General features: G+C 49.5%; 1 protein-coding gene across 2 annotated transcripts in view; it reads right to left on the bottom strand.

The window, feature by feature from the left end:
• Nucleotides 1-24,459, bottom strand: part of SKI (SKI proto-oncogene) — a 150,299-nt gene that overhangs the window by 16,444 nt on the left and 109,396 nt on the right. For both annotated transcript variants that reach the window (XR_015695104.1, XM_014060350.2), the window contains exons 2-6: nucleotides 5,603-5,725; nucleotides 4,883-4,998; nucleotides 3,516-3,808; nucleotides 2,013-2,323; nucleotides 918-1,148 (exon numbers count right to left, since the gene is read on the bottom strand). Coding sequence is in view for 1 of the 2 variants with exons in the window: in XM_014060350.2 (XP_013915825.2) it covers nucleotides 918-1,148; nucleotides 2,013-2,323; nucleotides 3,516-3,808; nucleotides 4,883-4,998; nucleotides 5,603-5,725 (1,074 nt within the window). In the remaining variant the exon portion in view is untranslated. The remainder of the gene's footprint in view (nucleotides 1-917; nucleotides 1,149-2,012; nucleotides 2,324-3,515; nucleotides 3,809-4,882; nucleotides 4,999-5,602; nucleotides 5,726-24,459) is intronic.

The raw sequence follows: 24,459 nt of genomic DNA, 5'->3' as shown, positions 1-24,459 counted from the left end.
TGTCTGTCTGTCCCTCTCTCTGTGTCTCTTGTCTGTGTGCGTGTGTGTGTGCGTGTGTGTGTGTGTCTGTGTCATGCCGAGCCCCTCCTCCCTCCCCTGCAACCACATGAAAATTGAAAAGAGACAGAGCCACCTGCAAAAGCCCTGAAGAGGCAGCTGAGCCTCTGCAGGAAAAAGCCAGACAGTGCAATTCGGGGCTCCTGCCTGCCACATCCCAGCTGTGAAAGTGGGAGGCGACCACCTGGCGCACCCAGTTCTCGTCTTAATGCTTCGCGGCGGAGATGCCAGGCTCAGAAGCCCCATGTTTGCATCTCTTTCTGCCTCGGCTCTCCTGAAGCTGGCAGGTAGACCAGACAGGAAACACGACCAGCTACGCTGATTCTACTTCATTATCAAGCTACAAAGTGAACAGAATCTGGAACGATTCCCTTTTACAGCCCCCAAAATCTAGATAAGGGTCCCTTCTGAGCCTCCACCCATTATATATCTGTGGACTCTGCTGTCTCTTATCTATCCATTCTCTTGGCTCCGTCTCCCAAGGCCATTCCCGCAGACCACTACAGAGGCCTCTCAACCAGTAGCCTTTTCTGTTAATCAGGGGAGGCTGGGAAAGACATCCCGGCGGTGACAAGGCTCTCCCAAAAAGTTGATTCACAGTCCGACTCAAACCCAAGAACAGGAATCCGAACCCAAAGTTGAAAAGTGCGGCTCAGACTTGTGAGGCGAAGGACAAATTTGAGCGCGAGATGCTCAGCCACTCGGAGTGTTTCCACCGAGCCTTCCCGCGAAGAGTTACAGTGAAAGGTCCGGAAAGCAGGGCCGCTAACCCCGGAGGCGTCCTTGATCTTTTAATTTTTGGGAGAGAGAGAGCAAACGTCTCTCTTGAGCTTCGTAAGTACCATCGCTTCCACACTCACCTGGGCTGAGTATTTGGCTCGTAGACGGCCGGCCTCACAGCCCTTGTCGCATACCCGGACCTGTCGGGCCTGCTCCAGTTCCCGCTTGAGCCGTATCCGAGACTCGTTGGCCTCTTTCATCTTCTTCTCGTTCTCCGCCCGGAGGCGTTCGATCTCCTTCCTCAGGTTGCGCTTGGCTTCCGTTGCCTCCCTCAACTTCTCTTTCTTGGCCACGCGGAGGAACTCCAGCTCCTGGGACAACAAGGTGTATTAACAGCGGAAGGGCCCGGGGGAGGAAGAGGAAGAGTATTGGGGGGGGGGGGGGAAACGCCCCTTTGGCTCACCTACGAATCTGACTTCCTCCAGGACACTGCAACCGTCATAAATATGAAGCGGCTGTCAAGCATCCAAATGGACCATATTTTTTGGAGTATAAGCATCCAAATGTACCGTATTTTTCGGAGCATCTTTTTCCCTCAAATAAGAGGCTGAAAATCTGGGTGCATCATACACTGAATACAGCATTTTTAGGCTCCCAAAACCCTGCCCCCTTCACCAAAATGGCTGTGCATAGCCTTTAGGAGGCTTCCAGAGTGCTCCTGGAGGCAGGGGAGGGCAGAAATGAGCAGAAAACAGACCGTTTACCCCCACCCCCACCCCCAGGAGCACTATATAAGCCTCCTAAAGGCTATGCGTGCCCTTTTTTTTGACAAAAATACGGGCCCATTTTTGCAAAAAATGGGCTGTTTCTGGGAGGTCTGCAGAGTGCAAAAGCCTTTTTTTTAAAATTTGCTTCTTCAAAATCTTGGTGCATCTTATACTCCGGTGCATCTTATACTCTGAAAAATATGGTAAATCATGTGACCATGGAGACGCTGCCAAGGTCATGTCACATTTTTTTCAGTGCCGCCGTAAGTTCAAACAGTCACTAAATGAACTGTTGTATGTCAAGGAACTGTAACACAACCCCATCCAATCTGAGCTTCAAGGATCCAGCGGGACCATTTGAAGCAGCGGAGAGTGAAATGGGAGTCCCCCCCCCTCCCCGAGACTTGAATCTAGTGCTACTGGGGTCCCTTCCATGCCATGGGCTCCGGGTGCCCCCCCCCCAATTACCTGGTGGAGACTGCGCTTGGCCTGCAAGGCGGCGTTGAGCTTCTCCTCCTGCTTCACCCTCATCTTCACCACCTCGTGGAGGAATTTCTCTTTGGCTTCTTTGGTGTCCAGGCCGCCATCCAAGGCCTGCCTCAGATGCTCCAGCTCAGCTTCCAGCCCGTTGGGCCCGTTCTGAGGCTCGGCGTGACTTGACACTTCAAAGACGGCGTTGCCGGCGGCGGGCTGGACTTGCAGGCTGGGGGAATTCATATCCTTGGCTGAACCCGAAGAGGTGAAGGACGGCGAGGAGAGCGAGGACAGGGAGGAAGTGACTGCAGAGAGAGGGAAGGAAAGAAGCCGCGGCAATGAGCCTCATCCTCAGGCAATGTGTGGGGCTTGTGGGGAGCATAAGTCAAACCCTGTTTCACCGTCATGCCCTATAACAGTGATGGCTAACCTTTTTGTCCTCGCATGCCGAAAGCACATGTGCACCGTGCCCACACCCATAATACAATGAGTCCGTGAACCCCCAGCCCTTCTGCACATGCGTACACGACCACCTATGCACTCTCCTCATGCATGCCCGCATAGCCCCCCGCGCTCCGTTCTGGGTCTAGCAGGCCTCCCTTGAAGCCCCCCTGTGCATGTGTACGCTGTTACAGGTGTTATATCGGCCTTGTATGCAGCTTTATTCCTCTCTAGCATTCATCTCCGTTGTTCAGTGATGCATTTCCTGCCCCTCTAGGATTTACCTCTATCTGCTCCTGCGAGGCCCTTCCTATGGGGTGTACTGTTTATAGTTACATTCTCAATCAGCTGGTCAGCAGGAGGCGTGCCCATGTACAGTGGAGCTCAGCTGGGGTGCCGGTTCGCGTGCCGGCAGAGAGCGTGCCACCTGTGGCATGCATGCAATAGGTTTGCCATCCTGGCCCTATAACCATAAAGGTAGGGAGTGCGAGTGCGAAGAAACACAACACGTTGGCTGGAAGCGTGTCATGCACTTCTGTCTCTGAAACAGGACATATTTCGACTGTGTGAAGCTGAGACCAGCATTCGTTCAACCTTGCAGAATAGTGGCGCTGAACAGCACTCAAGGGAAGTCCCGTTCTCTCTCTGGCCACCACCTCCAGACGGGCCTGAAGCCCAGGGACCGCCTTCCAAAGGCAGTTTGCTTTTTCAAAAGTTCAACCGATTGGAAGGATGGCTTGTAGCGTGAAATTATTGTAGGAGACAATAAGCCCGAGGGAGGGAGGAGTCAAATGCGTCATCAGTCGTGAGTCCCTGCGCTCCCACAAGAGATCTAAGCCTAGCCCTTCTTGAATTCCTTCTCATTCTTATCTCCCGCTACTTCCCCTTGACTGTTAGTAGTTCTGGTTCTTACAATAATTTTTAATACTCATTTGAACTGCCTCGATCTCCTGATTTTCCCTGGTGCTTGACAATTAGTGGACCACCAAATCCATTTTTTTTTCCTCAGCCAAAGAGGCCAAGGATTTTCCTCCCCTTTGAAAAAGCCCCACTCACACTCTTCTCGGGTTTCCACTTCTATCTCGGCTTCAGATTCCTTCTCTTCTTCCGCGGCAGGGACGGGAGGGACGACGGTGGGCACGGCTGCGGCGGGGGGCGGTGGTTCGGGCACAACTGTGTGTTCGGCGACGTGTTTCCTTTTCCGGAGCTGGGGAGGGCTGCTGAGGGGCTCGGCGTTCCGCAAGGCAGCCGGGGGGCACAGTGGGTTGCTCACGATCTTTGGCTGAGGAGGGGGGGCCAGCGCCACGTTGGGTGCGACGGAGTTCTCAAAACTTTTATACGAATAGCAACTGTGCAAGAAAAGAAGGCTGGGTTACCTCGCAAGCCCCCACAAAGCTATTTTGGGGTGACTCATTAGAGGAAATCGCTCCTTGGGAAGGTTTCTCATTAACGCAATGAATCATCAAAAGGTTTAATTGCCAGTTTTTAAAAGTTCCCTTCTTCACCGGGCAAACTAAGTCTTTATTTTGCTGCCCCCAAATTTTAAAGAGACAAAGTAACATAGTTATCCTTTTTTTTAAAAAAAGTTAGGAAATATATAGGTAGTTCTTGACTTACGACCACGATTGAGCCCAAAATCTCTGATGCTAAACAAGATGGTTGTAAGGTGAATTTTGCCCCTTTCACTGCAGTTATTAAATTAAGAATGTGAACCTGGCTTCCCCATTTGACTTTGCTAGTCAGGAGGTCGCAAAAGGGAATCACATGACCCACCCCCCACAACGCAGCAACCGTTGTAATTTTTGAATCCGCTGCCAGCAATCACACAACTATGTGGGCATCACAATGTTTGAACATAAGTGGTTCCTATTTTTCTACTTGCATTTTTTTACGCGCTTTCAAACTGCTAGGTTGGCAGAAGCTGGGACACGTCATGGGAGTTCACTCTGTTACGCAGCACTAGGGATTCGAACTGCAAAACAGCTGGCCTTTCTGGTCGACAAGCTCAACATCTTAGCCAGTGAGCCACCACATCCCTCAGCCTTCTTAGAAGCTGGGGCAAGTAACAGGAGCTCACTCTGTTAGGTGGCGCTGGGGATTCGAACCGCCAATCTGCTGACCTTTCTGCTCGACAAGCTCAGCGTCTTAACCACTGGCTGTGACCATAGACACAATTTATTCATCTGACCCATCAACCTCTCTAGCTCAACCGAGTGATATTACCCTACGCTCCAAAAGTCTTAATTTTATACCCCCAATCCTGTCTGTAGCATCTTAATTGTGCCCAGATATGAAGATCTTGTGGCGTTGATGCTCCCTGTGGGATACTTTTCAGAGCCCTTGCATTCAGGTAACGCACCTGGCCACCTATTAAATATAACGGCCTTCAAATTTCGGCTCTGGGGGAAAACTCTCCTTCTTACCTGTCTCTAATTAATGTCGGGATGTGGTTGGCGACGTCCTTCTCGCTGGCTGAAACGGCGGGGGACCAGGGCCGGAATGCAGAAAGACGCTGCCGCGGATGAAGACACCCAATATTCTGATTTTGTTAAAAAAAGAGATGAGGAAAAAAACCCCATAAGAGACAAATGGATAAAACAAAGATATAGCAAACGACTGACTGGATGGAGACTGGAAAGGGATCGAGTTTTGTAGATCCAGGCTTCAGAATCTCTGAAAGGCTGAAAGCAGAAGGCTTATCCCTAGGACAGGGATGAGCAACCTGCGGCTCCGGAGCTGCAAGTGGCACTTTCATCCCTCTGCTGTGGCTCCCTGTCGGTGGTTGGCTCCACAATTGATAGGGCTTTCGGTTAGGACAGATAGAGGAAAAAGGATGCTGCGCTAGAAGGAGACTCTATTGGGGGGGGGGGAGGAACGGACTTCTGATCAGCTTCCAGTTAGGATTTTTATGGCTCTTTGAGTGTTTAAGGTTGCCAATCCCTGCTCTGAGTAAATGGTATCAAGGTTTGTGAGTGTTGCGTACCGCACAGAAGCAAGGGTGTGCAGAGCCTACTGGCCCAACATCACACTCCAATAAATGAAGCCAATGCAAAGCTATCCAGACTCAAATCCAACCAAGGGCCATTTTGGGGGTGCTGCCCCTTTCAGCCTTCAAAACCTGACATCTTTCCCCCAAAACTCACCTTACTGGATGAATTGGACAAGGATCGTAGCCAGCTGGACTGCTTCTCCTTATCCCCAAGTAAGGGAGACTGCAGGGCATCGTCTGTTTTGAGTTTCTTGGGGACAAGCGGATCAGATGGGACCTGAAAGGGGAGGAAAAAAAGGACTTATTTTAAAAAAAAAATTGGTTATTTTCCACTGCATTAAAAAAAAGAACAAACATCTGTCAAAGGAGGGCCGATATTACGACCAATCGGATCCAGTTTGTAGCCTCTTCCACCGGTTCACGAAAGCTGCTTCCCCCCACCCCCAATTAATAAAGAAACCCCCTTTTCCTCCTTCACTAGAAAATGGGGAGCGAAGAAGAGAAAATTGGGTCCGAGGTTAAAACTCCAAATGCGAGCATCCTAACATGGCATCCTTCATCACTCCCTGCAGGGTCTCCAAACAAAGAAGTTTAACTAAAAATTCAGCAGGAAGTTAAAAAGCCTGAACTTGTATCGACGGCTGCAAATACAGATATTTTGCTTCTTCTGTACCTGGCATGTACAAAGAAAGTCCACTTTTGAGCACGAGAGAGGTCTCAAAACACATCGAGTCCAGGGGTGGGTTCCGGCAGGCAGTTACTGTCGGTTCGCTCATGTGGGGGCCCCTCACGCATGCACAGTGCGATTCAAATTTTTCTCCGCATGCGCAGAACCGAAAAACAAGATGAACCGGAGAACCAGTTCAGAGGTGTAGCAGGCCTGGGTTGCTGCCGATTCCAGCAGCCCAGGCCGCCAAACTTATTACTACCGGTTCAGCTGAAACGGTCCAAAACGGTAGGAACCCATGTCAGTTCGAGCCCACCTAAGACTGTAAACACCAATCGTTTGAAAGGATGTGTTTCCAACGATCCCTAAATCTGAGCTCCATATATATTGTAGAAAAAACAGCAGCAAACCAGTTCAGCTCACTGTCAAATCCCCTGGCAACGGGTCCAATCCGAGAGGAGATCTATTTAATTATATTTCGGCAGAAACTCGTACCGGAGAGGCCCTTCCGTGCAGCTAACCTGACTTTTCCCAAAACCAAATACTTCTCGAAGATACATTAATAAAACTATCATTATGAGGTTTTCCAGAAGATGCTTTTCCTTAAAGGATGAGATTTAAGGAGAGGGGGGAAAAAACGACCCAGCCAAAGAATTTTGCAAACTGCGTGCCTGGCTAATTGGAAAAGGAAAGGTGAACCTTAAAGACGGGGCCGGCTGGTTCTGGAATCGGAGCAGGGGGAATCGTGATGCAAAGAACCCAGACTTTGTTATTCTGTTTGCAGCGGTTGTTAAGGCGATGACTTCACAATGCCGCAGCTGCAGCAGAATCTGCTGGCCGCTTGCCGAGATCCTGCTATGCCTCTTCCACCAGTCGCTCCGATCGCTCGGCCTATATATCACTGGGCCAGAATGGGGGGTGGGGAGGGAAGGGGAAGAAATCCCTCTGGCCCATCACCACCTCCGGACTTTTCCAGGGCCACTCTGAGGGTTTCTTCCTCCCCTCCCCTCCCCACTTGACGTGGGGTCTCTTGGGGCAGGAAGGAAATCCCCATCTGCTCCAACGAGGCAGGATCCTCGAGGGATCCCACCTACCTGAAACCCTCTCATTTTTGTCCCTCTCCACCTTTCCTATTAGGAAGACCAGCTGATGGCTTTTCGGGATTCGGAACCAGATCGGATGGCCAAAGAAGCAACTGGGTTCTTTGAGAATCTACCAGGCCAAGGAAGCTCAAACTTCCTTCCCCCCCCCCTCCCTCCTGCACCTCCGTCTCCCAAACTTGCCCTGTGCACTCGCAAGAGGTCCGGTCTAGGTTCCAGACCCCCCTTGCTTTGATTTAAACCAACCAAGATGGTTTGCATTTGCCCCGGAGTCTTTGCACACCAGGGCCGACGGGGGATCTTTTTCTGCTGCTGCTCCTCCTCCTGCGGCTGCATAGGAAAAAGGAAACGGTGACAGCATCCGAATGCTATTTGGCAAATGCTGCTGGTCCCAGCCCAGCCGGCCTGTGGGGATGGCTGAAGGGGAGGGGGAGGGCGAGGAGGAGGGGGGGACGGAGAAGCAGGTGGCGGAGCTCAGAACAGGGGCCTGTTCTTTCCTACCATCCCCTTTGGGGGAGGGGGGAGTCTGACACTCCCCCCCTCTTTCCCCCCCCCCCCGGTCCATTTTTGCTCCGCAGGAAAGAGATTTCTTTTGCAGATGGGAGGGAGGGGGAGGGGTAGTTTTTTTTGGGGGGGGAGGTAGATGGCAGATCTCACAGCCTTGGCAAAAGAGCCTCTTTTCTGGGATGGATGGGTTTTATTATTATTTATTTATTAAACTTCCCCACCGCCCCCCCGTCTCTTATCTGTAAGGCGACTCCGGCAGGGCAACAAAAATGATTTTTAGAAAAGGTTAATGTAGCAGTCAAGAAGAGGAAGATGACTTTTAAAGAAGAGACAAAACCAATTAATTGCACACACACACAGAGACACACACACACACCGAATGCCAACCAATCAGGCTTTGGCAGGTAACCACGAACTTTCTCGTGGTTGTTCCTTTCGACTTTGTGACATCCAAAGTTAAAAATTGTGGAAAAGTCAGGCTGCCAATCAACCGCCCCCCAGTCACTTCTTTAGGTAAATAGCCAGCCAATCAGAAAGGATGTCTGAGACCCCCTTGGGTGAAGTCCCATTGCCCCCTCCCCATCAGAGAGGCCGGACAATTGGACACACGCAACAAAACAGGCAAGGTGCGTTTCCGAAAAATGACAAGACCAATGGTGCTGCTATCCCAGCACACTGCAGTCAATAGCAATAGCAGTAGACTTATATACCGCTTCATAGGCCTTTCAGGCCTCTCTAAGCGGTTTACAGAGAGTCAGCATATTGCCCCCAACAATCTGGGTCCTCATTTTACCCACCTCGGAAGGATGGAAGGCTGAGTCAACCCTGAGCCGGTGAGATTTGAACCGCTGACCTGCTGATCTAGCAGTAGCCTGCAGTGCTGCATTTAACCACTGTGCCACCTAGGCTCTTGCCAGTCCCCATCATGCCCTTCCCAGAAGGGCGTGGTCGCCTCCCATCCCACAGATGTTTCGTGCTGGTTTGTCGAAGGTTTCAAACCACTTGTTGGGTCCAAAGGATGCCACCCGGCTGCCGGTGAAGCCTTCTTGGAACCTACCCCCCCCCCAAAGGGTTGCAAGAGAGATATGGAGGGGCATGAACCAAACTTCCAAAGCAGACTTTCTCTGCATCTTATTCCCGTTCTGAGTTCCAAACAGATGTTCCCGAGCAACACAGCGCTTGTTCCTGAGCACGCGGCTCTCAACGGGGCTCGTAGCAAACACCACCACCCCTTCGTTGACGGAGCTTCGGGTCGGACGCGCCTGGCGGGTCCTGCGTGACCGTGGCGAAGCCGAGTGTGGTCGAAGGCCAAGAGAGGCTTCTCCCCCTCCCCTGCTTTGGAGGGCCATCTCTCCCCCCACCCTCATCTTCAGGCCGAGGCCTAATCATAAGATCAGCAGGCAAGGTGATAGCACAGTTGGCAGGAGCTCGAAATACATCAGCAAAAATGTCAAGGCCTAGGAGACCTTTCCATGCTCGGGGGACTCCGGTTGCCAGATGGCCTCTTGCCAACCAACACCCACCCGCTGAAAGCTCTTTCGCTACCAAAACCATCCCCCACTCTCTCTGGGAGGACTACAATCCCTGGTGTTCGTAGGCTGGGCGTTCCCTTTTCCAACTCCATCCTCCCCTTTGCAATTTTGTCTCCCTGGGCTGCGTAGTCTGTTCTCTTATTTTCTGTAGGAAATCTCACTCACTTGTTCCCCTCTGAACTCAGTTCATGCTCCTTAAAAATGGCAGTGAGGTCGGTTTTCCCGCGTGCAGGTAAACATGAGTATTGGTTAAAGCAGTGTTTCTCAACCTTGGCCACTTGAAGATGTCCGGACTTCAACTCCCAGAATTCCCCAGCCAGCGAATGCTGGCTGGGGAATTCTGGGAGTTGAAGTCCGGACATCTTCAAGTGGCCAAGGTTGAGAAACACTGGGTTAAAGGACTGTCCAGCTGTTTACCATATTTTACGGAGTATAAGACGCGCCCTTTTCCCTCAAAAAAGAGGGTGAAAATCTGGGTGCGTCTTATACATTGAATACAGCATTTTTGGCATCCCGAAACCACCTCCTTTGCAAAAATGGCCGTGCAAAGGCTTTAGGAGGCTTCCAGAGTGCTGCTGGGGGCTGGGGAGGGCAGAAACGAGAGAGAAATGGACCGTTTTCTGATCGTTTCTGCCCCCCCCCTCCCCCAGCCTTCAGGAGCACTCTATAAGCCTCCTAAAGGCTATGCATGCCTTTTTTTTTGGACAAAAAAATGGGCCATTTTTGGGGAGGTCTGCAGAGTGCAAAACCTTTTTTAAAAAAAATTGCCTCTTCAATAACTTGGTGCGTCTTATACACCAGTACATCTTATACTCTGAAAAATACAGTAATTTCAAAGCAATTTTTGTGCATTTTCCTTTACTTGGGGCAAGGAGGCTACGTGGGGGGGGGGGACGACATACCACCTACCCCTTGCCTCTGTTACCCCTTGCCACATTTTCTGAAAACACCTTTTTCCCACTTGCCAAGAATGTGAAGGGCCGGGCAGGTAAACAAACCTCCGTTATTTTTCCACCCGGAGTGACTCCAGGGCTGCCTGAAACGCACCCGAACCTCTCAAGCATTTCCCAATCCATGAAAGCACCGAGTTAATTACTTTGCAAACATGCAAAAACAAATCACACTTTCTGCGTCTGGCTGAGAAGATGGACTTCCCAGTGCGAAATCTGGGAAGCTGGCAAAGAGGATGCGGGAGAGAGAGAGAGAGAGAGAGAGAGACAGACACCGCAGAGAGAAGGAGGGGAATAGAGAGGGAAGCTGCCCACACTTGTGCCTTTGAAAGCATCTGACAAACCGAGCAGGTGCAACGGCCACCAACACACGAGACTTTTATTGGTTCAACTTTTCCGTAGCAACCGAGAGGTTGGAGTGAAGGAAAACACACACAAGCACATTGCAAAAGCCACAGCGCTTTCCCACCCAAAGGTTTTGGGCAGAGGTGGGGTGGGCTGGTTTTGCTCTTTTTTTTGACCCAAGCTGGAAGTCCGCAACTTGTGTGGCTGAACCACGTTTCCCCCAGGAACAACCCACCGACGTGGCGAAGCTATTGGGAAGACGCGAGATGCGTTTGGTTGGGAAAAGAATTACTGGTGTGTGCGCGGACTGCAGTCCCTTATTTTACCCAAACAGAAATAAATGTCCTCCGGTTCTGAAAAGAGAGAAATGTTCAGCTCTCTTCTCCCATAATCTGCAAGTCCCACCATTTTATGTGCCGTATATAGCTTCCACAGCGGTGAGACGCAGCCTGTCCGGATCGGTTTGGGCAAACCGGTAGCTCCGACGATCAGCTGCGCGCCCTACTGACCTATATCTTCTCAGCTGAGTTGTGCGGCAGAGCGGGTTGGTGCGCCTCAGCTGTTTCCCTCCGCAGCAGTAATGCGGACGGTAAGTTTTCTCCAAGCTGCGCGCGATCACCGAACTGGTTGTTCAACCAGTAGGATCTCCCACCACTGGGTTCCACCATTCACTGGTTTTGGGATAAGGGGAACAGGAAACGTACCCAGTCATGGTGACGTCTCTCTCGTGGAACATGACAGGATAACAGAATTGGAGGGGACCTTGGAGGTCTTCTAGTCCAACCCCTGTAAATCTAATCTAATATACATTGCTCAAACCGGGCAGTGAACTGAATTTCCGTGAAGCGTTTTTGCATGGATCCAAGGCGTTTGGAAAGGAGACGAGCGTTTGATCATCTCTGCAATCATGAAAATCTGCCATCAACCTTCCTTTCTCCAACGTGGCTTCCACACAGTGGCAGAAAAAGTCGCCCCTGAGCCATGGAAAACATTGGTGGTGCCATTTGCCAAAATACTTTACCATCTCTCCCTCCCTCCCTCCCTCTCTCTCTCTCTCTCTCTCACACACACACAGCTTGTGTCTCACCCCACAGATTTCTGACAATTGTGTAGCCTCACCCAACCAACACAGCCTATTCGATGGGTAAGCCAACGTAGGCCTCACTTGTGAAGGGACTATCAGGTTCGGCTAAAGTTGGGCCAAAGATCTTTGCTGGCCTCGCACCAGGCTTTCCCACAATCCATTAGGCACACACACACACACACACAGCCCTTCAAAACTCGGAACACAACTTCTCTTACACCATTATCAGTCCGTGCCATGCCCTGTTAAAACCTGGAACACAACACACCATGGTGAGTGCCAACGCTAACCTGGGCTGGACCAAGGATCAAACAGCGTTTTCTGGAAGCCTTCCACTATCAATCACTATCTATCAATGGCACGACTGAATGTGTTCTGCCTGAAATTATCAATATTACAGTGGGGGTGGTGAGTGAGTGTCAGTGGTGGGTTGCAGGTGGTACGCCCCAGTATGGGCGTACCAGAGCCTGCCTGGAGCACCGGATACCGTTCCGGTACAGTGTTCTGGAGAGCCCGCCCGCCTACCCAAGCGCCTTACCGGTCTTTTAAGGCTTCCGTACTTCCGCGCATGGCGTGTACAGCGCCTGCGTTATGCTCTGCAGAGCAGCTGGAGCATCATGGAGGCTCGCAGAGGCGCTAAGATGCATGTGCGCGCTGCACGCGTCCATGTGGATGACGCCGGGCCCATTCCAACCGTACCGGTTGGAACGGGATCCGAAACCCACCACTGGTATATGTCTGTGTGTGTGTGTTTAAGTTCTTCGGAAATGACGCCGATCTAAACTGGTATCTTAGCTTTATTGACAAGCTGCGACGGAAAAGGACACGACGAACCGCGGTGTAGGAGCAGTGGGTTGCGTTGCGCAAGCTTTGAGTTGCTATATTTACCGAGCGGCTTTGAAACGCGCCCCTTTCTCACAGACGTTCTAATCTCATTTCCTCTGCAGAAAATATGTTTTCTTCTGCAAAAAGTCTGCACGACGAAGCAAAAAAAATTCATCTGCTTCGCTGGGGGAAAAAAAATAAAATCACAGCTGCAGCTCCAAATTCCGAACCTGGAGGAAACTTCTGTTTTGTTTTGGGGTTGTTGTGTTTTTTCTTTTTTGTTTTTGTTCTCTGCCTCGCTGCAACATTTTGGCTGGGTTTTGGCCGAGGGTGGACTGTCAGCTCCCAACAGAGGGATATTTAGGCACAATGTTTTTGATGATTTCCCACGCTGTTTAACTTCGCAGATCTGTTCTTTCGAAACAATTCCTTCCCTTCCTTCCCTTTCAGAGGTGCTTCCAAGAGAATAATTTCAGGTCGGCCCGCTCCTCCAAAAAGTCTCAACATGAAAACAAGCTCTTTTCTCATCTCGGCTTCTGTGAAAAGGGCTTTTGTCTATTTTAAAAGAGATTTCTTTTTTTAAAGGCGAACGGAAACCTTGCCTCACTAGGAAACCGAATCTTAAGACGCGAAATGGTTTTCCTTTGCTTGGGGTGGGGGGAAGGCAAATATAAAACATGTAGTAAAACTGAGAAAAGCCACAGAGACGGTCCAGACGACAACACTTCTAACCACACCAAGGGCCAGGGGGGAACAGTTGTCGGTGCAGTGGGTTGTCGTCAGTGTGAAAACAAAAAGACTGTAGGAATTAGGTTTGGACTCGGTACACCTGCCTCCTTCCCGCACGTTCCTCTGCTATTGGCTATCATCATCTCCCCCCCTCATATTGATTGACAGTGGGAGAAGCACTTCACCCCTGGTCCAGCTTCTCACAAGTCCGGTGTCAACTGCAACACAATCTCGGTTCCCAACAACATCTGCAAGAAGCGATCATGGAAGGCCGACGGGCCTCCCCACCCCTGCCCGACTCCCTCGATCCTCGTGCAACCAGGCGTCCTACTCCCAACTTTCTCTTGCTCTCCTGGGGGAGGGAGAGAAACGTATTAAGCCGTGCTCAGGAAGAAGGGGACAACAATGTTCCCTTCCTCCTCTCCATCTTTCTGACACACACTCACCCACACACACTCGGGCTTTGCTGCCCCCCTCCCTTCCATGCGGACGGGCGAGCAGCCAAGGAAGCACAGCTACTCGGAAGCAGAGAGACCCAGCCAGGAAAAGGTCCCCCTTTCCGCTGGCAATTATCTTTGGCAACGGTTGTGTGGGAACTCTTTTCGATTGGGGAGGTGGCGGAGCACGTGAAGGGGGAATGTTCGGAACGGGGCGGCGCCTGGAGACCATCTTGAAGGGGCTTGGAGAAGACCCCTGAGACACCAGGAGATCGGAGGCCAATTCTTTTGACGTCCCCAGGGCTTAAGAATATCGACAGGGCCTCTGCGCTAGAACTCTTAAAGTTTGTTTGAGGAAGGTCCAGACTCATTTTTCTGGGTCTTGTTCGGGTTTTGCGGTAGCAGCAATCCAATCTTTGTGCATGAAACACACACACGAACACACAGGGCTTCCAAGCCAGAGTGGCTGAATCCAATGGAACGCCAACATGTTCTACTCATTTTTCTTTTTAGAAAAGTTTTTTTTTGTTCTCTACATACAATTATAGGTATTCATTTACATGGTTATTATTCTTTTTTACATTTGTCGTTCTTATACATTTATCATTTACAGGGTTATAAGATACCATTTGGGTTGCTTTGTTTACTATCCCTCGCCTGTTTTGACAAAACCTTCTTTTCCCTTTCTTTTCTCCCTCCCCCCCTTCTCTACCTTCTTCCTTCCTCCTCTCCTTTCCCTTCCTTCTCCCCTACTTCTCTCTTCCTCTTCCCCTTTCTGCCCTCTCTCATTCTCCCTTCCATCTTCCTCTCCTCACCTCTATCTTCCTTCCCTCCTCTGCCTCTCATCTCCTCTCCTCCTCTCTTCCTTTCTCTCCCTCCCTTTTCTCCTTTCTTTCTTCCTCTCTCCTTTCCCTTTCTTCTTCCCTTTCGTCTCCCCTACTCCTCTCTTCCTCTTCCCCTTTCTGCCCTCTCTCATTCTCCCTTCCATCTTCCTCTCCTCACCTCTATCTTCCTTCCGTCCTCTGCCTCTCCTCCTCTCTTCCTTTCTCTCCCTCCCTCCCTTCTCTCCTTTCTTTCTTCCCCTTCTCCTTTCCCTTCCTTCTTCCCTTCCTTCTCCCCTACTCTTCTCTTCCTCTTCCCCTTCCTACCCGCTCTCCTTCTCTCTTCCATCTTCCTCTCCTCACCTCTTTCTTCCTTCCCTTCCTCTCCTCCTTTCTTTTTTCTATGGTGGGTGTCTCTTCCAGCTCTTACTTTTTATTTTCTTGGGGTGGTATTTCCGCAGACCCAAAAATAGTTAAATATCATTTCTTGTTCCCTTCTGGTCACGGACCCGCAAACTAGCCAGTGTCACAAGATGTTGCTTAACGCAGTTGACCGCAAACATTTCTCCCTATTTGGGGGGGTCCGAAAGGCCCCCCCAAATTGCTTGAAAGACCCAAAGGACTTTGCGGACTGAACAAGTCAGCTTTTAAAACGGAGCAGAGACCTCCAAACAGGAAGGAAAAGGAAAGTGGTGAATTTAAAAGAAAAAGGCAATTCTAGTTATAAATTGCCAGCAGTTGGGTCTAGTGCCGCAAAACACAAAAAAAAAATTCAGAAAAGGAATGAAGTCAGAAAAAATAGATGCTCAAAACTTCAAAGCCAGCGACCAACCTAATTTTGAGATCTGTCTCTCTTACTCAAATTCGGTCTTGCATGCTCCAGATGGCGGAAGATGCTGGGAGCGGTTTTAACTCCCGCGGAGTTAAACAGGTGGGAAGTGTAGGTGTCATCCACCTGGATGAGAGCAGCTGAATTCCAGCATGACAGCTCTTTCCTTCCTCGGCGATAGATGATGGCCAATGCCAAACTCGGGCTAGGTCAAGTAGCCCTATCCGTCCAGAAGAAGTAGGGATGGTCAAGTTTGGAGGAACAGAACTAAATCCGGGATCCTAGTGTTGTGGCCCACCAGAGTCGGACAGTGAAGAGGTTGGGGAGGAACCTGGGCCAGGCCTGGAGTGTGGGGAAGGCTCGGATGAGGGCTCTGTGCCGGAGGCAGAGAGGGGGCCAGGGCCGTATGCCAGTTATCAGCTGCCTTCAGAGTCAGACATCAGTGAGGCAGAAGAACAGCTGGAGCCTGTTCTCAGTGTGCGCATGCACAGAGCTGCCAGAAGAAATGAACAGTTAAGAAATCATGGTCGACTTGGGAGTAAAGCCACAGGTAGATGGTGAATGGCTCCTCCCATAGGAAATAAAACAGGAGCAAAAGGGGAGTGGGCTTTTACAGGAAACAATTCGTTCGTTTCAGGAGTGTGAAGATCTGTCCGTGAATCTCAGAGACTCTGTGCCAAGTCTTTCCCTGCACACCACTGCGTTTGGAAAATATTGACAGGCCAGCTTTCCAAGCTAGATAAGGTCTGTGGTCCTAAATACTCCTTTGCAAGACTGTTTGCCAGGCCTTGGCTGAATGCGAATGAGAGGAATTCACATCCGTTTAATAAAAGGGGTTTTGTCAGGACCGCGACAGAACACCTAGTAAGCGGGGAAAGACAGCGCATTGTTGGTGCATTGATGCCTCTGATGGGAGTTAGAACACGGTGTGGGACATGGGTGGCTGCTGACTTCCCGGATAGAAGCTGAATCATCTCGCAAGTCCTGTTGGTGGAAATGACACACCCACGAAAGCCTTTCTCCTAAAGCCACAGGAATGGCTTTATATCTGGTGTTGTCTGAACTAGAGGATGTGTCTCATTCACCGCCGCTGATCTCAGGAACGTCAAAGTTGAAGATAATGAAAAAGGAAACACTCATGCCCAACGCAAGCTGGGATCGTCCCTGGAAAACACACACACACACACACACACGTACACGTCTCTTAAATGCTCCCCACAACTCTTGATAGCGCCCTGAAAAATAAAATAAAAAAGATACCCATTGCACCTGCTGGTTATCACAACTTTCTTTAACGGTTTTTGGCAGGGGTTTGCTCTCTAAGCTTTTCAGCTTCTGAACGTTGCATTACCAGGCGAGGTAACATCATCATTAGTCTGGTAAGGAAATGTTTCAGAAACATAAAGGAGAGAGCAAACCACTGTCCAAATCTAACATCGGAGCTACAAGTCTTGTCTGTTATTTTCTTAATGGCCTCCAGGGTCAGGAAGAGCACTTTCTGAGGTCCATTCCGTTCTTGGTGGCGATCTTGTCCTCCCCTTCAGCCCGAAAGCCAACTCATCAAACTCTGCTCGGAGCAGAAACAAAGGGGGGCTTGGCTACCCCATCCCCCTTCTAACTTTTCCTTCTGAAAACCATCAAACCATCTCCCGGACTTGGGAATCCAGAAAGCATCAGCGGGACAGAAACCGTGCGCAAAACCGGCTCTGAAAATTCAAGGAAAGGCTCTTTGAAATGTAATTCCCCATGGGATTCTGGGGGGGGGGGAGTGTTGTCCTGGGGACGGGGGGGGGGGGGAAGCCCATCATCCGCCAAGACTCATCTGCATCACCTTGAAAAACCAGGGCTGTGTCTCTCTTTGCCACAGCAGGAACATCTGGAGAAGGAGGGGCAGGGCAGAGAAGGGGCAGGGCTGGGCCATCTTCCCTTGCAAATGTCAAAGTTACTTGAATTAAGGGCTTTAAAAGCAGGGTGGGGGGGGGAAATCTTCGTGTTATGAGGAAGTTGGCCAGAAAACCGATTTCAGATAAAATTGGGTTTGCGGGGGGTGGTGGTGGGGTGGATTCAAGTGCCTCATTAATTCTTCATAGTATTCCTGAAGGCCAGAACCCTAATTCTCAATTTAAATGAAATTGTGGGAGAGACTTTCTGAGGTTTTTGGTTTTTTTTACTTAAAAAAAACAACAACTGACCGAATACTTTAAGGCAGCGTTTCTCAGGCTGGACAACTTTTAAGACGGGTGGACTTCAACTCCCAGAATTCCCCAGCCAGCAAAGAATTCTGGGAGTTGAAGTCCACCCGTTGTAAAGTTGCCCCACGTGAGAAACGCTGCTTTGAAAGGTACTGCAATTTTGCACAGAGAACTAGGCCAGAGCACAAATTCGTCCTATTTTCAGTGTCCCTGGAAAGCTGCCCATTTGCCCCAGCCAAATGGCCAAACGGGGACAATCTGTTAGAGGGGGGGGGGCAGCCGTCCCACCCAGCCCCCATCCTTTTTTTTAAAGAAAAAGTTTTTTATTTTTATTCTCATACATTCACAAATATACATTCTCACGAATACTGTTGTTATTACATGTTATCCTTTAACACGCATAATTCCATTCTTTCCCTAAAGATTTCATAATAATAATTGAGATTGCTGTCCCGCGTGACCCGTCAAAAGCGCGGACGGCAAAAGCGCGATCGACAAAATCGCGCCTTTGACGTCATCACAGCGCGACGAAAAAGATCGAAAAATTCAAATAAAAATTAATAAAAATTAAATTAAAGCAAGCCGATTCACATAAAGGTAAGGGTTAGGGTTAGGGTTAGGGTTAGGGTTAGGTTAAGGGTTAGGGTTAGCTTTAGAGCGTTAGCGTTAGCGTTAGGGTTAGGATAAGGGTTAGCGTTACGTTTTTCGTTACTTTAACGGTTAGGTTTAGGGTTAGGTTTAGGGTTAGGTTAAGAGTTAGGTTTAGGGTTAGGTTTAGGGTTAGGTTTGGGGGGGTTAGGGGAAGGTTTTAGCTTTATTTTTACATTTTTTCGATCTTTTTCGTCGCGCTGTGATGACGTCACAGCGCGCTTTTGTCGAGCGCGATTTTGTCCTACGCGCTTTTGTGGTGGAACCGCTGTCCCGCCATCCCGTACTTGTATCTTATTTTACTTCTTCTTCCCTCTCCTTTTCTCCTAACCTCCTTTCTTCTCTCCTTTCTTCTTTCCCCCTCTCCTATCTCTTTTCTTCTTCCCCTTCATCTCCCCTACTTCTCCCCTCTTCCTCCCCTTCTTACTCTCTCTCCTACTCTTACTACCCTCCAGTGGTGGGTTCTGGATCCCGCTCCAATGCATATGTGCCATGCGCGAAGGCTTTAAAGGACAGGTAAGGAGCTCGGGCTCCGGAGCACTGTACCGGAATGGTACCTGATGCTCCGAGAAGGCTCCGGTACGCCTGTACCAGGGCGTACCACCTGCAACCCACCACTGTACCCCTCCCTTTCTTCCTCTCCCGCCATCCTATCCTATCCTTCCTTCCTTTGAACGTTATTTTTTTTAAAGCACCCTAAACTCAGTTTTCATCTTCCTGTTTCACACCGGAGGGAGGGAGGGAGAGAAAGACGGAGAGACAGAGAGAGAAAGAGGAGAGAGAGGGGGGGGCACCTGGTAGGCCAAAACATCTAATCATTCCCCTGGCTCAGCTGATAAGGGAGGAGAGCTCGTGCCCTTAGAGGTTAATATAACTGCCTAACATATAAAATAGCCCAAGTTCAAATCCCAGTAAGGGTATGGCTAGCTGATGAGAGCTAAATAGCTTGAAATAGATCTAAACTAGTCTCCCTTCATTTATTTATCAGCAAAAAAATGTATATGTATGTTTACATACATACATACATACATACATGAAACAGACATTGTGATCTCCGGAACTGTTCGATAGGGGAGGAAGAAATAGGAGCATCGATTTAACATGCCTGGTGTAAAAACAACAAAGCTAATTACAGGTGGATGGGCCTATCATGCGCGCAATGGCCAAATTGATTAATAGTGTATAAAGGCAGGTATCTCTTTAATGGTTTTTAACACTCTGAGGATGTTAGCAGTGGCTAACAAAAGCTTAGTGAGCAATGTACACTGTATTTTAAAGTTCCGGATATCGCAATGTCTTTTATAACTACACCTGGAACTCGTATTTTTAGGATAATTTGCAGTGTGTGTGTGTGTGAGAGAGAGGGGGGGGAGGGAGAATCTGGCCCCATCTTTCAATCTCTGTTGTAATGTGATGGATTATGGTGTGTGTGTGTGTGTGTGTGTGTGTGTGTGTGTGTGTGTGTTGTGTGTGTGTGAAATAGAGAACAGGGAAAGCTTCCATGCAGCGTGACTAAACCGCCCCATTAATAGGCTCAAACCGAGTGCAGGAAAGAAAAGGGCAGTTTGGGAAAAGGCGTTTCAGAGCTCACACACCCACACACACACACACACAGAGCTGTCACATTCAGGGGCAAAGGTGTAAATGTCCCCCTTCCCCAGGGACTACAATAGCAGGGGACAGGCCACGCTCAACCTGGCGGGGGCTTGGGGGAGGGGAGGGACAGTGGCAATGGAGAAAAGCCCCTCTCCCCAAATCAGGCCAAAGCTGGGCTTTTTAAGCATTGAGATGCGGGTGAAGCCAAGTATGTTTTTTTGTATGTCTGTCCCCCCCTTTGGTCGTCTCAAAAGGGACAGTTTGATAGCAGCCCAGGGTGGGGGCACAGATTGGGGGTCCCAGAGGGAGGGGTTTGTGTAGACAGAAACCAGGAGGAGTCCAACTCATCTTTCCCAGCCTGGCCAGTTGCTCCTGTGGTTGGTCCAGGGGGGGTTGGCTCCGTTTTTTTAGGCCTATTCTCTATGGGCAGCTGGCTCTCCGTTGGTTAGCAACGGAAATGGAAAAGGTCTTGGATGGATCACCACCATGTAATCCAAGATCTCCCCAGCAAGAGCTTGAGGTCACGGATAACAAAAAGCAACCATTTGATGTCCACATCTGTGGATCTAATGTTGTGGCTCCTATGGCATAATTACTGCTACTTGTTCCTTTGCCTCCAGACTCTCTCTCTCTCTCTCTCTCTCTCTCTCTCTCTCTCTCTCTCTCTCTCTCTCTCTCTCTCTCTCTCTATCTATCTATCTATCTATCTATCTATCTATCATCTATCTATCTATCTATCTATCTATCTATCTATCTATCTATCTATCATTATCTATCTATCCATCCATCCATCCATCCATTATCTATCTATCTATCTGTCTGTCTGTAACTCTATCTCTATCATCTTTCTAATTTATCTCTGTATCTATCTCTGTATCTGTCTATCTATCATTTCTCTCTCTCTTATCTATCTGTCCACCATCTGTCTGTCTGTCTGTCTGTCTATCCATCCATCCATCCATCCATCCATCCATCCATCCATCCATCCATCCATCCACCCACTCACCTTATACCCTCTCTCTCCCCGTCTCCCTCCTATCTGTCTTGTGCAAAGTTTTTCAACTCCCATGTCTTGAAGTACTACTCGATCTTTTATTCTCAATGTTAACCGATTCATTTTTGCGCAGTCTAAAATCTTCTTTATTATCTCTCCTTCTGACGGGATTTTATCTGCTTTCCGCTGTTATAACATGTACGATCAAATTATGTATCTTCTTTACTATATTTCAGATACCCAATAAGAATACCTCTGGCTTCAACGCTATACGTCTAGGCAATATTTTCTCAAACCGTGTTCGTATTTTAACCCAATCATTCCTTGCTTCCGTGCACGTCCACCACATGTGATAACATAGTCTCGGTAGTTGATGACATTTCCAGCATTTTAGCAGATATATCTTTAAACATTTTCGCTATTTCGCCATCGACTTTTAAGGACCCTCCCTTCCTAATCTGTTTCAAATGATCACCTTTTCTCCCTTCCCCTTCAAAGGGAGATAATCTAATCTGGATTTCACAGAAGACCAGATCCAATCTCACCTTCAACCCTAGATTACAGATTTCCCGTGTGTGTGTGTGTATGCACGCGTGCGCATGGGCGGGCAGGCGCATGTTTTGATTAATGGGGGGGGAGAGAGAAGGGTCCTCATCCACTTTTAACCCTTTCATCACCTTTCATTTAATTCTGTAAATCGTCCTCCTGTCATCACTGGGCATCCAAGAAATCCCTCCAGCCTGTATATCTCGCTGACTTCTAGATTTAATACTGAAAGTTTGCCCTGCGCATGTCAGAAACGGTCTTGAAATCTCTACCCTGCATCATCCTTCCAAGCTAAGAAAAGGACATTAAAAAAAAAAAAAACCTTGCTGCGCTGACATTTCCCCCCCCCCTTCCCCCCCCCGCAATGTGAGTAGCTTAGACAGTTTCATTTCCTCCACTTGGCTGCCTCCCTCCTTGACACCGCATCTGCTAAACCGACAGTAGCCGTTGTGTCACCTTGGAGCAGACGGTCTTGCTGGGACGTCCATCGAGGGGGCAAAGGTCGCGAGGGCGACTCCCCCCCTCCCCCCCCCAAAATAAAAATAAAATAACCCGAGTTGCGGGTCAGAGCAGAGAGAGAGTTTAGAAGAGGACAAAAAAAAAGACCAATTCACCGTCGAGACTTATTTCGTAGAGCAATGATGCTCCGCTTTACGGCGTCGCCGTTCATACAGAGACTTGGGAGGACAATCGGCACGGGGGGGGGGACCTCCGCTCTTACACAATAACTGCATCTGTTGCCATTGAGAAAGACATGCCAGTCTCGTAAACCACATCTGTCTGATAACGCCAACCGATCGAGAAACGGCATCGAAGGAAGAAGACGGCGGACGAGCCATTCCATTCTGGGGAAGCCGCAAACGTAAGTTGGGTGACTTGGATGGGGAGGCTCTGAAGGGCCACCGTTTCCACCCAGTTACGGTGGTCTTCCAATTTCGCACGAGAAGATGGGAGACCGTAACAGAAAACTCCCAAAAAAAACCATGCTCCTTGCCGTTGAGAACATCCAGGTGGGCTCAAAACCACCGTAAACATTTCAAGGCGAAAGGGGCATCCATCCTTACCCCTGTTGGCAGTGTGGGGGTAAAAAAACCAGCAGTTTTATCCGCTTCTCGGCTCGCGGCTGTCAATCCCATGAAAAGCCACGGTTGACTTCCCCGCGCCCCACTGCTCTTTTCCCACCCTTCAAATCCTGCTCTCTACTCAAAAAATATTCAGGCTGCCTCAGCCAAGCTGGCCTTTCTTTTGCCGAAAAAGATGCCGCTTTTATCATTCGGAGCGATGGAAAATGAGTGGCCCAATGGAAGTCAATGCTAAGTCACAGGGTTTCGCGGAGGGCTCCCTGGATTTCTTCTAGAACAGTCATAGCGAACCTTTTTCGCCTCGGGTGCCAAAAGGACGGGCGCACACCCTATTGTGGGCACTTGTGTGCCCACGCCCATAATTTAGTGCTCCCCTGCACCGTGCCTCCTGCGCACGCACGCGTGACACACACACACACATACACACACGCTGCCCCATGCATGTGTGCATGGCTTTCTTGGAGCCTGGGGAAGGTGAAAATGCCACGGACCATTTTCTGACTTCCGGTGAGCCTGGAAGGTCCATTTCTCATCCTCCCCACGTTCCAGAGGCTTTCTAGGAGCCGGAGCAGGTGAAAATGGCCTCCTCCACCCCCCGGAAGCCCTCTGGAGGCCGGAAAAGGCCTGTTTTCCAACTTCCGGGTTGCCTGTTGGGCCATTTTTCTCCCTCCGGAAGCTTCAGGGGTCTTCCCTGAAGCCCCCGGAGAGTGAAAAACGACCAGAAATCAAGGCCAAAAATCAGCTGGGTAGCGTGCGCGTGCATGCTGGAGCTGACAGGACAATGCCTCACGTGCCCTCAGAAATGGGTCCACGTGCCACTGGTTTGCCATCACAGTTCTAGGAGATTGTGGGTGACGTCTCCAATGAAATCAGATCAAGTGCAAGAAGGAGGCCAGGTGTAAACGTTGAATTTAGAGAAAGCCAAGCTGGACGTCCCCGCAAGGAGCAGTTATTTTGAAAAATGAAGAAACAGCCCAGGTTTCCTTGTAGCAACTACTCCGACTCTTTCTATTCCTGAACTGCCCGTCCTGTCCCTCCTTGCCGTGACGGATAATTTTCCCTGCAGCAAATATGAAAAAGCTCAGACTGAACATTCAGTACTCAAGCGAGACGATCGAGCAACAGAAATAGAGCAGAGAAGGAAAATCTGGTCTTCGCCCAACACGGAGGAGAGGGATTGAGGTCACGAGGTGCTTCCTTGAACCTATTAAGGATGGGGGGGGGTCCTTGCTGTAAACACCTCCCCACTCTTTATTCAGCACTCACTTTTTTTTATTAGAATAGAATAGCAGAGTTGGAAGGGACTTTGGAAGTCTTCTAGTCCAACCCCCTGCCTAGACAGGAAACCCTACACCACTTCAGACAAATGGATGTCCAACATCTTCTTAAAGACCTCCAGTGTTGGGGCATTCACAACTTCTGGAGAAAAGTTGTTCCATTGATTAATTGTTCTCACTGTCAGGAAATTTCTCCTCAGTTCTAGGTTGCTTCTCTCCTTGATTAGTTTCCCCCCCCCCCCATTGCTTCTTGTCCTGCCCTCAGGTGCTTTGGAGAATAGTTTGACTCCCTCTTCTTTGGGGCAACCCCCGAGATATTGGAATACTGAACACACATTAGTCTTACGGCCACACTGTATATCGGACCACTGTATATGGTAGAGTGAATCCAGAGGTATTTCACGAGAAGAGTCCTCCCCTCCTCTTGCTCACAACAGAATCCCTTACGCCACCAGGCTTGAAATGTTGGTCTTGGACAACCTGGAATTGCCCCGCTTGTGGTCAGATCTAAACATAGTACACAAAATTGTCTGCTACGACGTCCTACCCGTCAATGACTACTTCAGCTTCAACCTCAATAATACACGGGCAAACAATTGATACAAACTCAAAGTAAACCGCTCCAAAGTCGATTGCAGAAAATACGACTTCGGCAACAGAGGGGCCAACGCCTGGAATGCTCTACTCGACTCTGTTGTTAGATTCTCAAACCCCCAAAACTTCAACTGCAAACTGTCTACCGTGGACCTCACCCCATTCCTAAGAGGTCCGTAAAGGGGGCGTTCATAACTGCACCAGCGTGTCTACCATCCCTGTCTTACTGTCCCTATTTATTTGTACACATTTCTTT

Source organism: Thamnophis sirtalis, unplaced genomic scaffold, assembly GCF_051295495.1.
Source record: "Thamnophis sirtalis isolate CommonGarterSnake01/CBP01778 unplaced genomic scaffold, rThaSir2_p1.2 scaffold_15, whole genome shotgun sequence".
NCBI classification, from domain to species: Eukaryota; Metazoa; Chordata; class Lepidosauria; order Squamata; family Natricidae; genus Thamnophis; species Thamnophis sirtalis.
This window is presented reverse-complemented; position numbering and strand designations above follow the sequence as displayed.